The sequence below is a fragment of the Dromiciops gliroides genome, chromosome 3, assembly GCF_019393635.1.
Source record: "Dromiciops gliroides isolate mDroGli1 chromosome 3, mDroGli1.pri, whole genome shotgun sequence".
Classification (NCBI taxonomy): Eukaryota; Metazoa; Chordata; class Mammalia; order Microbiotheria; family Microbiotheriidae; genus Dromiciops; species Dromiciops gliroides.
The window spans coordinates 391261620-391278282 of NC_057863.1; the positions used below are offsets into that span (position 1 = coordinate 391261620).

At 39.0% G+C, this 16663-nt stretch overlaps 1 protein-coding gene across 1 annotated transcript; it reads right to left on the reverse strand.

Annotated features, from left to right (window-relative positions):
• Positions 1-1711: 1711 nt before the first annotated feature.
• Positions 1712-16163, reverse strand: NIFK (nucleolar protein interacting with the FHA domain of MKI67). Its single transcript, XM_043998325.1, has 7 exons — positions 15956-16163; positions 14633-14761; positions 10591-10699; positions 7155-7366; positions 2768-2833; positions 2567-2629; positions 1712-1918 (listed from the first exon to the last, which is right to left on the reverse strand). Exons 1-7 carry the CDS (start codon positions 16115-16117, stop codon positions 1724-1726), a joined length of 936 nt encoding a protein of 311 aa, XP_043854260.1. The 5' UTR covers positions 16118-16163; the 3' UTR covers positions 1712-1723.
• Positions 16164-16663: the final 500 nt, after the last annotated feature.

Sequence of the window (16663 nt, forward strand, 5' to 3'; positions counted from 1 at the left end):
CTCAAATTGATGGCTTTTTGAGAACTATTCCCCACACCTATAATGGTCTCCCTCAACTCTGCTTCCTGATTTTGATACTCAATTCAAATCCTTCCTAGTGCAAGTCTGTCCTGGTCTTTCCCACTTCTACGCCTTATTTCTGACACTACTCTCATTTACACTGTAAATGTGTATGTGAATGCTTTGTGGGGGGTGGGAACTGTTTTTGTCTTTGTATCTTTGGTGCTTCTTACTCGGCCTGACATAATGTTTAATTGCTTGTTGGTGATACGACATTCCAGTAATTTACCACAGCAGGTAATTTGTTACCACTCAAGTTATATCGAGGACAAGGAAGTTTAAGTGCTCTTTAAGTGAAAAATTTGTATGGAATCAATATTTTTAATCATGCTTACTCTACCATGGGTCTATCTGTGTCTTCATAGCTGTAACATGAAAGAAGGCTCTGTGGTTCAACCCAGAAACTTAACTATTCATATCCCATGTAGGCATTCAGGGGCAAAGAACATTTGTATCTCCACTTAAAGGTTCACATCCAGTGAATAAGGAAAATGGCAGAGATGAGAACAGAGGACACTCCATCCCTCCATAGCTGTGACTAGCCACGGAATAAAGTAGGATGATGGTTATGCAAGGAGCATCTCCCACTTAATGGATTTCTAGATCTATGCTGCAGGCACATATATACAAATATTTGGAAAATCGAATACTGGTAACTGTAGACTACCTGAATTACTACTCTTTTATAGTTATCAGCCAAGTTCTACTATCTTATTTTATGAATTCTCAAGTGACTGTTGTGAACTAAACATTTCACATTTATGGTGTGCAAAGCACTTTACACTTTACATACACTTTCTAAAATTTTAATATAACAAAGGTGACCTGCTAGAAAATGATTGCACCCATTTAATGAGGTAGCTAAGTTTAGACAATAACTCCTACCTAACATAGACTCCATTAAAATAAGCCATTAGGTAAACATTATAAGGACAGCTTCCTTCATAGGACATAAGCATCATAAATGGGTATTTTTTGGGACGATGAACAGTATTATAGTGAAGTTTGGATGTATTGCAAAATAATATAGGTTCAATAACAAAGGGCATATGTCTGATGTGAATCCCTTTGTGTTAGCATGCTGGCCAAAGATTAATGTACAAGTTGATTTAAAAAACCAATGTGGTTTAGTAAAGCACTCAGTAACAGTAACAGGTTCTTTCCAACCATAGGGTTTACCTAAGACTGTGAATAAAACAAAAGCAAGAGAAATGCAAAGTATCTGCATAACGCAAGCAGCAGAGTACAGCTGAAAAGGTAGTATGCGTTATATCTTTTGGCAACAGTAGGTTAACATTTTCCCTGATGTACTCAGTGAAAAATTTCCCCCTGATGTTTATGTCATTTCCTCCCCTAAATTTGAGTATTACCATTCTATGTTTAGCAAAGCTTGAAAACATTTACCTTGTTTTATCATGCTAAAGAATGAGTAAATACAAAAATAATTTTACTTCCTTTCATAAAAGTAAAATAATTTCTTCAAACATTATTAAAGCAAAAGTAGTTATTATCATCTATATTGGTAAATGGAAGAATTTTACAAAAGATTTCCCCCACAAAATTAACAATAAACAAATGGTTAAGAAGAACCACTCAAAACTGCCGTCATATACAAGAATAGGTTCTAATAACAAAACCCAAGCTCCCTGGGTATATGTCATATTCAGGATAATCCTTTATTGTTCTTTGCCTTTTTTCTTCTTGAACCCGGTGGAGTCTGAGTCAATGGTGTTACTTTCTTGTTAACAATTGGTGGTAGTTTAAGTACAATTTCATTATCTTCATCGTCATCATTCATTTCAGCTGCTTGAGCTTTCCGCCTCTCTAAAAATGTTGGTGAACAAATGGGCGTGGGGCCCTAGGTACAAGAAGCAAAAGACAAAAGTAACTGTTGAATGTGATTTCTGGTTTGTATATGTGAAGACTCTCAATTTGTGGACTTTCTAAAATAAAATAAGGACACAAGAAGTAATCTAGTCCAAATAGTTTATTTTAGAGATTAGAGGACTGAGGGGATAGGAAAATCAAGTGATTTGCACAAAGTCAAAGAGTAAGGATATTAGACATAGTCTACTTTTAGAAAGCAGCTGTAAATCTGGTTTCTATATTAATTTCAAGCCTTTTCCATACTTAATCCAATTTGCATATACAAGTAGGTAGTAATTCAGATACTTGTCAAGAAAACAAGACTGATCTCTGCCCTGATAAATTAATTAGAACATTAATACTGTAGTCCATGATGTTAGTTGCAAATACTACTTTTTCAACTTATGTATCTCATATACATTTAGGGGAATCAAAATGTAAAACATACTATAGTAAGTCAACTTTAATAGTTTCTGTTAAACTTATCTCAAACTCTAACTCCCCATACATAAAGAATTTTATTATAAAACACCCTTGATTTCTGAATTTTAAAAGAAATGAGTAAGTTATTTTCACCTATCAAGTTTATCAGCAGTTACTATATCTAAAACTCTATGCAGCATAAATAATGTAATTTTACCTGGCTGTCCACAGAATCAAAGGCAGTATCTGAAACATTCATTTTCTCCCTCTTGGGTAAATCCTGTAATACATATTTAACAAATCACATATATACACGATCCCCCTTATATATCTATATAAGCATTTTCATTCGCTTTTGGTGGACTTTGAAACAATCGTAGTATCCACTGCTAATATTTGGTGCCCCAAATAATTTTACCTCATTATCAACAGACTTCTGAAGAGTAGTCCCTGAAACCGTCTTTTTTCTCCTGTTCCGTAAAACCTTAAACAAAATTTTAAGATGACAAAATTTTAATATAGTTTCAACATTATTACTTTTGTTACTGATAACAATTCAGACCAGTAATTTTTAACCTTCATTTTCATGGACACCTGCTTCCCCCAACTCAGTTTTATGAAGCCTAGAGACCCCTTCTCAGAACAGTATTTTAAACTGAATAAAAATACATAATATTAAAAAGGAGACCAGTTGCTTCCCTCAAGGGATTGATACTTCCAGTCTGAATATAGGTGTCAGGAGGGCAAGAAAAGAGAAGTGTGAACAAATAAATACACACAATATATAATGTGATATGGGTAAGGATGAAATCTAAAGTTCTTTAGGAAAATTTGGACTAGGAAGAGGTATTGAGATCAAAGAATCAGTAAAAAATGTCATGGAGGAGGTGTCAGCTGAGAATGACTTTAACAGCAGGTTGAGACAGGAGAATAGTGTTCCAATTTGGTTGGCTCATCAAGTATGTGAAATGGAGTAATGGAAAACAAGGCTGGAAAGATAAGCCAGTAAATAAGATTGTGGAAAGGCTCAAATCTGTAAGAAGCCACTGAAAGCTTTTTGCCATAGTAGTATAACATGGTCAGAACTATGCATTAGGAATAACAGACTGTACAACGGAGGGCCTAGAAGAGGGGGAACTATAGTTAGAAGATGATTACCAAAGTCTGTGCCAGATGCAGACAGGTATACTTTTTTTTTTGGTTGGGGGGCAATCCTCATTGTTAAGTTAGGGTTAAGTGACTTGCCCAGGGTCACACAGCTAGTTTAAGTGTCAAGTGTCTGAGACCAGATTTGAATTCAGGTCCTCCTGAATACTGGGCTGGTGCTTTATCCACTGAGCTAAATAGCTGCCCTCAAGACAGGTATACTTATAAGCAGAGATGAGGAAGAAAAAAGATACATCTCCTAAATTTCTGGGGAAATTGTTGTATTCTCAACAGAAAGAAGAAAACTGAGAGGAGGGAAGAGGAGTTGAGTTTTGGAAATATCCACCCTTTCCCCCTCCAACACCTCAAACACATACCAATGTAGGTATTTGGAAATCTAGGAAAGAGTTTCAGATATTGGAAATGAAAATTTAGATTTGGGGATTATCTAAATAGAAGTAAAAACTAAGTCATGGAAGTAGATAAGATAATGAAGGGAAGAAGTTTAGAGAGAGCCTAAGATGAGGTATAAGGGGACATTATATTTAAGGAGTAGGAAGTAGAAAATGAATCAATGAAGGTGATTAAAGAGAAATAAGACAGATAAGAAGCAGGTATGAATGATATGGAAATCAAAGGAGGAGGGGAATATTCAGGAAGTAGGAGTAGTTGGCTGAGACAAAAATTGCAACAAGGTCAAGAAAGGAAGAACTGAGAAAAGACCATAATATTTATTAATTAGGAAGTCATTAGTAACCTGTATTGAGATTTGTAAAAAAAAATCCAGAAATAATAAAAGATAGGGACAGAGAAAATATAAAAGAGGCTGGGCAAGGGTAAGAATAACAGGTTCAAAGACTTGAGTTGATCAGAAAGAACTCTGAGTCAGGTCCAGGAAGCCATCAAATCCACAGGGATTCAATCGTAATTGAACAAGCTTGCAATTACATTGTACTTACTCCCAACTTCAGTAGTTAAGTAACAAAGCTGGCCTAATACAAAAGACCTACACTCTATAAATCATAGTTAAGTCATACCTGAAAATTGCTCATCCCTTTAAAAATCGACTACTCTGGCTTTGAAATGGTTCAGAAAAAAAGAGGGGAGGGCCTTGGGGGACACATATGCCACTCCTTGGTCCTCTCAATCCTCCTCCTCCTTCTTTTTTTTTTTTAGTGAGGCAATTGGGATTAAGTGACTTGCCCAGGGTCACACGACTAGTAAGTGTTAAGTGTCTGAGGCCGGATTTGAACTCAGGTACTCCTGACTCCAGGGTTGGTGCTCTATCCACTGCGCCACCTAGCTGCCCCCCTCTCAATCCTTCTTGAGAAGGAATTGAACAATTATCATTGGGTGTTGTGCTGGCAGCATAGTGGAGGCTCCAAATCAATTTTCTGTTACAGTAATCATCTAAGGTTATACTCTTTGGTCATTGGGTTGACTGCTACTGGAACTTTATCTACTGTCAGCTGCCCACTCTGCCAGTCACTCTTAGCCCTGTGCCATGGAAAAGACAACTGCCACTACTTTAGTCTAAGCTCTCTGTCTTATGCTGGGATGGAGTACTAATGCAGGCCTGAGCACTTGTACTAAACAAAAGCACTGTGGGTGCTGCTACTGCTGGGGCCTAACTCTTACCCTCCTATGCTGGGGGATAAACATAACACAAAAGGCAACAAAGCCAGAGACTCCTCTCAGCCAGTACATGTGCTTTATTTCCCATGTGAAAGGAGCAGTCATTTATGCTGAGGCTGAGGAAACTCACCTGGGGCCTGAGTTCTATGCTCTTCAGGGATGCCTCATTAGAGGTAGCACAGAAATATAGTTCATTGGGGTAGGAGGAGAGTGGAAACTTTAAACACCCTTGAAGCATCCCTGACTATCCTCAGCTAATTAAACGGGAGGCAATGGGCACATCTATCCCTAATTCCATAAATATATTTAGGCCCTGCAGGAAGAATTTAAGGTTGTTTTTTCAAATGCCACCTTTCTCTATCTCTAAGGGCTTTCAGCAAAGCATCTGCACCCCCAACCCAAATTGTGTGGCAAAATTGAGGTTTGTCTCAAATTCTAAGTTAAAAACAAAACTCTAATAATTTCTTCAGCACAGTTAAAACAAGACTAAAATACAAGGTATTGCTTGGGTTTGCATTTTCTCACTGTTGAAGAATTTCTTATCACCTTCTCAATGGCTAGTTATTTCCATATACAACTTTAAGACTGCTGATTCAGCTGCTCAGTCATTTTCAAAAAAAAAAAAAAAATCACTAAAACCAAAGTGTTTATACAAATATGACTTCCTAAAAGCTAGTTAGACTCTTTGAAGTAGGAGACGTCTCCTAAGTTGGGTGCTAATGTCTATTACATACAAAGATATCCAGTCCCAATAAACACAGAGCACAGCTAGTTATTTGGAACTGGTCCTCTCAATGAAGGGAAATCTCTTTTCTCCCTTCCCTAAACCTGAACCCTTCCAGGCTGCTCTGAAGGTAAGCCAAGTTCTTTAGAGATTCCCCTAATAGACTATAAAGACTTAAATTATCATGCTGTAAGTCCAAACAAAGCCGAAGGGCCTAAAACAAAGTTTGCCCAATTTTCTTAAGGTCAGGCATACTCACATGGGTCTTTCCTTGCTGCATGGCCTTAGGAAGTTTACTCTCTAATGTGTCTAAGAGGTGAAGCTCACAGCAAGCAGCCATCATTCTAGAAGCATCACCAAAAGCTCCACCAAAAGTATGAAGGCCAGTCAGTACTTACCTTCCTTTGCACTGCTCACTCAGTTTATTATGCTCCAATCCTGCAAAACTAGGACAAATATTCTGGTCTTGTCTTGATTCAATCAAGTCCCTGAGGCACTTTAGGCTCGATATTGGAACAAAATGAGTTATTAGCCATAACCGAAGAATATTCAAGCAAGACAGGCACTGAGAACACCTTCAAGATGATTTGGCTGAACAAATCTCCCATTCCTAAGTCATCAAGATCTAGCAGCCAAGCAGCAGAGTGCCCCTAGAGCTCTTCAGGACTGCTTTGTGCTCAGGCAATGAGAATGTGATATAAATAGAGCCAACCAAATCTGGAAGAAGGTCTCAATACCCCACTTTTTTTTTGGCAGGGCAATGGGGGTTAAGTGACTTGCCCAGGGTCACACAGCTAGCAAGTGTCAAGTGTCTAAGGCAGAATTTGAACTCAGGTCTTCCTGAATCCAGGGCTGGTACTTTATCCACTGCACCACCTAGCTGCCCATTTCTGTTTGTTTTTTTTTGGTGAGGCAATGGGGTTAAGTGACTTGCTCAGGGTCACACAGCTGGTAAATGTCAAGTGTCTGAGCCTGGATTTGAACTCAGGTCCTCCTGACTCCAGGGCTGGTGCTCTATCCACGGCACCACCTAGCTGCTCCATAATACCTTTTAAGGAAAAACTAAACTAACTTGCATGGGGGTAGGGATTAGGATATTTCTCCTATCATAAAATGGTAGTGACATTCAACTCACCTTCAGATTTAAGGTGCCACACAGTAAATTAAGCTTACTGAATACAATTCCCAAGGCTAACTTTGGCAAAGATATATTCCTAACACTTGGCCAAATACATAAAATCCTTAAGCTATGACTATGACTTCAGAGATTTTAAAATGTATTTAATAAAGAAACACTTACTAATTTAGGAAATGTATAATCAATTCCCTTTTCAGCTAATCTCTTTCGGAGCTTATTTTCTTTCTTTTTAAATCGCTTCTCCATTCTTATCTTTTCTTCATATGTCCGTTCCTTGTTATAGCGTTTTACTGCTGGATGAGAGGGCTTTGAAAATGGAATGTCACAGCCTTTGAAAAGTTCTTCATGTACTTTTTCAGGAGGCACAAAATGACCTAGAGAAAATGGAAGATGGTTTTCCTAGTTACTACTACCTTCAAACCACAATCAAATAAATTATAGTGTGACTATAATTTATATATAATATATAAATATATAAAACATATAAATATAATAAGGAAAAACATGTAAATGCTGATCTCATAAATAATATGCTGAGTTTCATGTGTTAGAAAAAGGATAATCAAAATCAGAACCTTTGACTTCTTTATATACTTAATTATGAAAACTCTACCAGGAACTCTACTTTTACACATTTATTTTATTGCCATTTCCTCATCACCGATCCTTATATCCAGTGTTTCTCTACCCCTTAACAAGAAATTCCAGGAGTCAAATCTCAGATTTCTATGGTTGCTTGCAGCAGAAAGCTTCCAGGAAATTTTCATATACCTGTATGTACAATATTTCACAAAACCTAGCTTTGATAATAACTAATATTTATATATCAACTACTGTATGTGTCAGGCACTATGCTCAGGGCTTTACTTTATAAATAATATCTCATTTTATCCTCATATTTTTGGGAAATAGGTGCTACATTATCCCATTTTACAAATGAGGAAACTGAGGCAAACAGTTTACAGTTAGTTAAGTGTCAATGGCTGCATTTGAATTTAGGGGTTCCCAACTCCAGGCCCAGAGTCTGCTATCTCACCAGCTATCTCACTACTCACTAGTAGTTTGAACTAATACTGGAATCTAGATCTCCTGACCTTTATTTAGGCACAATGTTACAGAAATGCACAAGCAGGTAGCACAAGTAGTTAGTAGCAGCAGCATGGAAGACTAGAAATAATTTCAAATTATCTGGAGATAATTAAAACAACACAGGTTTATAATAGCATGGATGATAAGACCTACCTTTTTTTGTTTTTGGAAAATTATTCTGTGCTCATATTTAAATATGTAAATAGCTGAATTATAATGCAACACAGATCTCCAAATCAAATGCTAGAGTCACTCTTTGCAGATATAACTCAGGAAGTATTAGAAAGCTGTCTAGATTCATCAGTATTATTCAGAGCAAAAAGCTGAACATTACCCATGTGTCAAACAATTGCAAAATGGTTGAACTGTGGTATAAAATGTAATAAATATTATGGCACCATTGTTGCTACTCAGTTGTTTCAGTCATGTCTGACTCTTCATGATGCCACCTGGTGTTTCTTGGCAAAGATACTGGAGTGGTTTGCAGTTTCCTTCTCTAGCTCATTTTACAGATGAGGAAACTGAGGCAGACAGGGTTAAGTGATTTGCCCAGTATCATACAGCTAGTATTTGAAGCCAGATTTGGACTCAGGAAGATGAGTCTTCCCAATTGCAGGCCTGGTACTCTATCCACAGAGCCATCTAGCTGCCCAAGAGTGTGTGGGAGTGGGAGATGTGGAATTCAGCACCTCAAGGATAAGAGCAGGAGAGTACTCAGTCCACTGCAGGTCTCTGGTAGAGTAGTGAAATGCACCATAGCAGGTACAGAGAGTCTGTGATGCTCAGACTAATTCAGATTAATGTACCAATAGGATATGACAAAAATGAAAACCCAAACCAAAAACAAACATTTTATTTTTGAGGTGATGGAGGGCAAAGAAAACAATGTTAGTCAGTGATTTCCCAACCTACCTCAACTGAGTACGGACCCAGCTTTTTTCTAAAATTCAATTTTACTTTATTTTCAGTTCTGAATCCTCTCTCCACCTCCCTCCTCCCTCTCCCTCACACATTAAGAAAACAAAAACCCCTGTTACAGACATATATAGTCAAGCAAATTCCTGCAATAGCCACATACAAAGAAAAAAAAAAACTTCAATCTGCACCCTGGGTCCAGCACCTATTATCTCAAGATGGATCATGAGTCCTTTGGAACTGTGGTTGGTTCCACTGGATTGATCAGAATTCTCCTAAGTCTTTCAAAATTGTTTATCTTTACAATACTTTTGTTACTGTATAAATTGTTATCCTGGTTCTGCTCACTTCACACCAGTTCATACAAGTTTTCTTTCTACAAAAACCACCTCATCATTTCTTACAGCACAAGAATATTTCATAAAATACACATATATAACTTGTCCCCTCTGTTCTCAATTCTTTTCCACCATGAAAATAGATGCTATAAAAACTTTTTGGACATAGGGTCCTTTTCTTCTTGTGTATAAGTGTAGCAGTGTTATTGCTGTAAGGTACCTAGCTTCTTTATCAAACCACTCTGCCAAAAGTGTTAATACAACACCAAAACCACCTGTCTGCAAACACAGTAGAGGATGCCAAAGAAACACATCCTTATGGAGATTACTCTAGGTGGGCAAACAAGACTTTGAAACTAGAGAATAATTTTAAGGCAATATATATTAACACTCCATTTATCTGAAGACCAGAGCACAGATTTATAGCTAGAAGAGAACTCATGAGGCCAAATCCAACCTCCTCATTTCACAGATGACGACAAGAAGGGCCCAGGGATACTGACTTGCCTAAAGTCACAGAGATAGCAAATAGGAGGAGAGTCATTCGAACTCAGGTCTTCAATTCCACATCTAGGGCTCTTTCTACTATATAAAACTCCATCTTGTTTACCTGGAAAAAGTTGACCTATTGCTCACTTAAAGAAATTCTGCTTTGTAGACGAGTACTGTTAATTATAGTAATATTTTATAGCATGACTTCCTTCAAATCCAATCATGCTAAAGTTTCTGTAAGATGTAAAATTGTTATCTAGAATATTCATTTTGTAGAATGTTCTCCTATGCTGTTGGAGAAGTGAAGAATCACTTTATAATCAGGTAAGAGAAGGAACATGGCTATGCATTGGATGGTACTTTGTAGATATGCTTCTTGCTGGCTCATACCCTGCCCTTCCCTCCAAGGGACAGAGAGCAAGTTAAGTATTTTGCTTTAAAAATGAGGGCTCAAATAGGTTTTTCATGAAATTATCTTAACAAAATTCTGATAGGCATTACTCTGAATTGGAAACTGGGAAATGCACCTAAATCTCACCAATTATCCACAAGGAATTGCCCTGGAAATGAAATGAGTTGTCTCTAAGTGGCTGAGTGGCCTGATCACCATACACATAAACTTCTAATACTAAAAGAGGACTCATTTGTAATTTTAAATGTAAGATAAAAGGGAAAAAGAGAAGACAGCCCACCCCTGGAATAGAAATCTTATTATAATCATGTCACAAGTCTGACAGAAAAATAACTTCCAAAGAGATACTTACACTTCAATAGCCTTTCACAAAAAAGGTAGTTGTTCATTGTGTCAGCAACAATCTTAGCAACATCATCAGATTCGAACTCCAGAAATCCATAGCCCTTACTATTTCCAGTCTGCAAGAGAAAGTCCATCATGAGAAGGCAGAGTGTGAAAATTTTAATAAACAAAAAAAAATTCCTAGAATTTCACTAATTTAAGTCATTTAAGTCACGCATTAAGTGTGCCAGACTAGACATCGAACATAATACATGACATCACACAATCATGAATGGCCAGTGATTTAAAAAAAAAAAAGAGGAAGGTTAATACAGTTGTGATACAAACATGGAGCCATTTATATATCTACATCTCCTAAACTGTTTTCCCTCCAGTTTTTCAGGACGCTGCCCTCTCTTGGTTCTCCTTCCTGTATGACCATCATTCCCTTTCAGTTTCCTTTGCTGAATCTTTCTCCAGGTTGTATCCATCTAACCAGAAGTGTCCCCCAAGGCTCTTTCCTGGACACTCTTCTTTTCTCCTTCTACTATTTTCACTTTGATCTCATCACCTCCCAAGGATTCACTTATCTCTATGTAAATGATTCTCAGACATACTTATCCAGCCCTAACCTATCTCCAGATCTTTAATCTCACATTCCCAAATCTCTAAATATTACAACCATATCAAAATGGATGTCTCCTAGACACCTTAAATTCTCCTCCATCAGATTATGGCCCCCTAAAGAGCAATGTTTTTTTTTAAACTTTCTTTTAATTCCCAGTGCTTAGCACAGTGCCTGACACAGAGTAAGGCAGTTCATACTTACTGACACGAGTATGTGACTTTTACTATCACTAGAATCCAGGACTTCTGTTGTAATGAACATGACATTTTTATTCAGAAAATAGCATTGTCTTTATAAGAGCAGTAGTGGGGCAGCTAGATGGCGCAGTGGATAGAGCACCGGCCCTGGATTTAGGAGTACCTGAGTTCAAATCCGGCCTCAGACCCTTCACACTTGCTAGCTGTGTGACTCTGGGCAAGTCACTTGGCCCCAATTGCCTCACAAAAAAAAAAAAAAGAGCAGTAGTGGTGTCATAAATGGAAAGTGTTCCTGTATTTATATACCATTATACTACCTAATCAGATTAGGGACCACTGAGCCTAGGAATTGAAAGTGAGCAGAAGTGCTGCCATATTCCGTATAGAAGAGGATCACTCAAATACTTCTATAACTGCTAGGAAGAAGCAAAGCAGCACAGAAAGTGATGGTGCAGAAACTTCCACTGAAGTTTCAAGGGCTTCTACAGAATAGGATGGGTTCAGTTGTACAAGCTACTGGCAGTAGGAAATCTACTTTCATGTGATGGTGAGAATAATGCCTTAAAATCATGAGATGCAAATTAACAAAAATGACAAAAAAAAAAAAATCAGTCAATGTTGGAAGAGTTGGTAAAAGACAGACACATTAATACATCGTTGGTAGAACTGTGAAATGGAATGATCCTTTTGGAAAAGCAACATGGAATTATGTAAATAAAGTGACCAAAATGTCCATAGCCTTTGAACCATTACTGGGCTTTCCCAAGGATATCAATAAGGAGAAAGTCCTGATGTACTCCAAAATATTTATAGTGGCATTTTTTATGATAATAAAGAATTAGAAATAACAAAACAAAATAGATGTCAATCAGTTGGGGAATAGCTAAACAAATTGTGGCACTGTAATGGAGTGTGACGATTACAGAGAAGCATGGAAATATCTATATGAATAGTAAACAGAACCAAGAACCCCCCCACACACACACACACAGAGTAGCTACACAACAATGAAGAGAACCACACACCAAAAATCTTAAAAACAAAATTATAAAGATCAAGCAGGACTCAAATGAAGATATATGAGAAGACAATCTCCAAACTACCCCTTTGTCTCAGAGGTAGGAGGTTCATCAGTGTTAGATATTGCACATTTTTGGACTTTTAAAAAGTATCTATCAGTTGTGCAAATTTTTTTTCTCTTAAAAGTTGCTATTTGTCATATGAATTGGCTCTGTAGGAGGAAGTGGAATTATTGAGAAAAATATAAGAAATAGAAAATATCAACAAAAACTTATAAAATAAAATCATAGAACTATGAGACAAGTAGAAAGTGGGAAGCAGTGCATTTGCTTGGATCTCAACTACTTATGTGTCTCTGGGAAGTTGTCTAGAAAATCTGTCATTCCAGGTGGCAAAATCATATATTTTAAGAGTTGGAAGACCTCTCTGACCATCTGGCCAAGAATAAATTGGTTTTTCTGCCAACTTCTAATCATTATTTCTAGTTCTACCCTTTGGGGCATAATAGCCCTTCAAATACTTGAAGACAGGTAGTAAGTATCCTGATTGACCTAACTCCCTCCAAAGTATGTTGTATTGCTAGCATAAAGCTAAGAAAGGAGATCCAGTCTTATGATTTTTCATCATCTTTACACATGAGCTGGTAAATTTTTAAGTCATATTCCGAAATTCTCAATTCAATTCCTTTAGAGAAAGGCATTCCTCTTACTAGGCAATAAGAGGAAAAAGTTTGGGGGCAGCAGCTTTAACTGGCCTAAAATGATCAACCCAAATGTTGTTCACTCATTGCAACCATATTTGGGTTTTCTTGGAAAAAGATGCTCATTTTACAGTTGAGGAAACTGAGGCAAACAGGGTTAAGTGACTTGCTCAGGGACAGCTAGTAAGTACCTGAGGTCAGATTTGAACTCAGGAAGTGGAGTCTTCCAGACTCCAGGCCTATCCATGGCACCACCTAGCTTGTTCCCAACCTGAACATAATCTTTGGCATAATAGCACAGATATAACCATGTCATGCCCTTGTTCAAGAACTTTCCGAGTTTCTCTACTGCAGATAAAATACAAATGCCTTCACCCAGCACTTAAAACTCCACAATCTGGCTCCATTTCTTTCACTCCAGATTTCACAGTACTCCCCTTACAACTTCTAAATTTCAATCAAAACGGTTTCCGTGCTGTTCCCTAATCTTGGCATCTATCTTCTGTCTCCAAGCATCTGCATGTTAGCTTCTTCAAGGCTTAACTAAGGTACTACTTCCTCTAGTAAACCATTCCAGATTACTTTAAAGGCAAAGACTTGTTTTCATTGTTGGTCTTTGTTAATCCATCACTTAGCAGTATTTACAATAGACCCTCTTATACATTACAGATACTTAATGTTTGTTGAATTGTACCATGACAAAGGCATCTGCCTTTTGGGGTTATTTAATTCCAGTACCTAAAAACTATAGAAATGTCACAGATCCACAAGCTGTAGTACATACTAAGAAATGACATGCTTGGATACCACTTAAAACTGTTAATGAAAATGTAAAGGTATAACAGTGACTGAGGGGTCTTTTTCTGACACAACTTTTAATGAAGGGTGGGAAGGCAATAGTGATAGTATAGGAGGTGTGCAGGCTCTGAAAACAATTCAAATTCACCCTGAAGTAAAATTTCCAATGGTCATTTTTCAGTCTCAAGGGAGAAGTTAAAAGGCCAGGCATCATGGTTTATATTCCTCTTGCAATCATATTTTTTCCTAGGAATATGATAGATGAAATAATCAAACTTAGATTTAATACTATATTGCAAGCATATTACAGAAAGGTAACATATTCAATCCTCTCCTGACACTCAAAACAAATGAACATGTATCAAATAAAATTTAGGATGATTGTGCTTCCAATAAATTCCTGATTTCCAATTATTCTATATATAAGTTTCAACAATAGAAACTGGTTGGAAAAGAATGAAAGAGGAAGAAGAAATGTGTACAGGCAAAAAGTCCTATAGAAAGAAAATAAACCTTTTCCACAAAACAGGCTAAATTAGGGATAGAGTGCTAGACTTGGAATCAGGAAGATAGGTTCAAATCCTGCCTTGGACAGATCTTACTCATTGTGTGACTCCGAGCAAGAAACTTAAACCTCTTCAAAAATCAGTTTCCTAATGTGTAAAAATCAGCCTCTAAGTCCCTTCAAGCTTGAAATCTATGATCCAATGAACTATAAAATTTTTACCTTTTTACTTCGGGAGAGCCTGAGTCTTTTGACAGTTCCAAATTGTGTGAAGTATTCTTTGAGTTGAGGTTCATAAAGTCCTCTGGGAAGGTGACCCAAATACACCACTCCAGGAGTCAGTTTCTCTGGCTGAAAAGATGGTGGGGAAAAAAGCTCACATCATTTCCTCTTCTCACTTAACCTAAGAGAAGTTTCCCCAAAATATAACTAATCCAACTCTCCTCTGTGAAATAGGCCCTAGATGGCCCCTTCCAGTTCTAAGCCTATGATCCCATACTTGTAATTCTAAAGACGCCTCCAAAATAATTTACCTTGCACATGTAAAACCTTTCCTTAACAAGCGAAATCTCAACCCTTCACATATTTACTCTTCACTGTATTTAGAAAAGTTTGAAACATGACCATGCAAACCAACGGGGTTGTTTTAGATGGTAAACTAGAAAGGGGCCTATCTCTCAATGCCTAGAGGTTAACTGTCTCATAATCGAAAAATAACGGCCTGAAGTACTTCTAAAACTACTTGGGCTGGGGGAGAGGAGGAATATCCAATTTTCTTTGTTTCTCCCCCAACTCCCCCCAACCCCAATATTTGATGTTCTTACCTCAGAAGAGGTAGAAGATATATTGCAATGGGGGGGGGTTGTATCAGGGAGTATTAGACGTTTAGGTTAGTAACATGAGGTCTCCTCAACCATATGTATTTCTCCTTTCTTTACTGTTCTCTCTTCTCAAGAATTCTAATTTTCCGTCTCTTGCCTATATTCCAGGTCTCTGGTACCTGCTATTCAGGGCTTTTCTGACCTGACAACCCAAACCCTAGATGTGCTCCAAGGTCCCTTCCAGCTGCCATTCTATTCTCTTATTCATTCTTCATGACCTAGCTCCTTTCACATCTCCTCCGGGCAACATTCCAGACACAAGTCACAGATGGCAGGCCCGTTAAGGGAAAAACCCCAGCTTCCCACTTAAGAAACGTCACGTCAAGTATAAGCTCGGCTCCTTTTCTAAGTAGACCCTCACCTACGGAGGCGCAGGAAACCTGAATGGGTCATCAAGAAGAATGGGGAGGGGCCGGGGAGAGTAGGAAAATAAAACAGCGCGCTCTCGGGCCGAGACAGGCAGGAAGACCAGCGGGGCCGCACTCAGGTGGGAAAGGACGCGCGTGTCCGTCTCGTCACAAACCCCCCCTCCCCCGGGCACGCGCCGGACCCCTCGGGCAGCGTGTGGCTCGAGTCCCCGCCCTACCCCACCCCCGTAGCTACCGTTGACGGACGGTGTGCACGTGTCAGCAGCGGCATCCGCCGCAGCTCAACGGCCGCTCACCTTATTAGCCCCGTGCTTGCGGACACTAGCCACCCGCTTCTGAAACTCGTTCTGCAGCTTCGGGTCCAGCGACAGAAGCTCTTTGGGAACTGTGTTCGCCGTCTTCGACCCGGAGGCTGTAGCCGTAGCCTCAGCCGCATCATTGGACCACTGCTCCGCCATCGCGTCCTCACTCTGGAAACGCCGCACACCAAGCGGCACCACCGGAAGTGCGTCACTTCCCGGAGTCCGCGAGAGGAAGATTGGGCGGGGCGAGGGAGCTCTCGTGAAGGGTTTAACGAGTGGACTGGTAGAGACGGGGCGGGCCCTTCTCTTCAGGGGAGCGCGTGCGCCACCTGCTGGCCTTCAGCGTGCCTGACCCTCTGGCCCAGTAGATAGCGAGTTTCCTCGGAACTGGTAGAAGAGCATGGGAGTCTGGGATGCTCGAGATCCAGAATCTTTGGGACCTCGGAGGTCATCCAAAGCCTCGCCGCCCTTATTTTACAGCTGGGGAAAAGGAAGCTCAGAGAGCCTCAGAAACCAATTTGCCCAAGGTCACAGTGGACTCGTATTTGAATTCCTTGATTTAAAATCCCAAAAGAAGCGCTGGCTTTTCCCACCGAGCCCTGTGGGAGGCTCCCGCCCGGGGTTCCCTCTGCCTCCTGCCCAAGACCGGCGTTCTGAACTCTGCTCTCTATAACGGACCCATCCCGCTACAGCTTCACCTCC

Bases quoted from the DNA above. Each gene is read 5' to 3' on its own strand.
- NIFK (XM_043998325.1), bottom strand. From the start codon at position 16,117: ATGGCGGAGCAGTGGTCCAATGATGCGGCTGAGGCTACGGCTACAGCC. The intron at 14,762-15,955 runs GTGAGCGGCCGT...CCATCTTTTCAG, and splicing joins GCAAGCACGGGGCTAATAAG to CCAGAGAAACTGACTCCTGG. The intron at 10,700-14,632 runs GTAAAAATTTTA...TTTCTCTTGCAG, and splicing joins GGCTCTCCCGAAGTAAAAAG to ACTGGAAATAGTAAGGGCTA.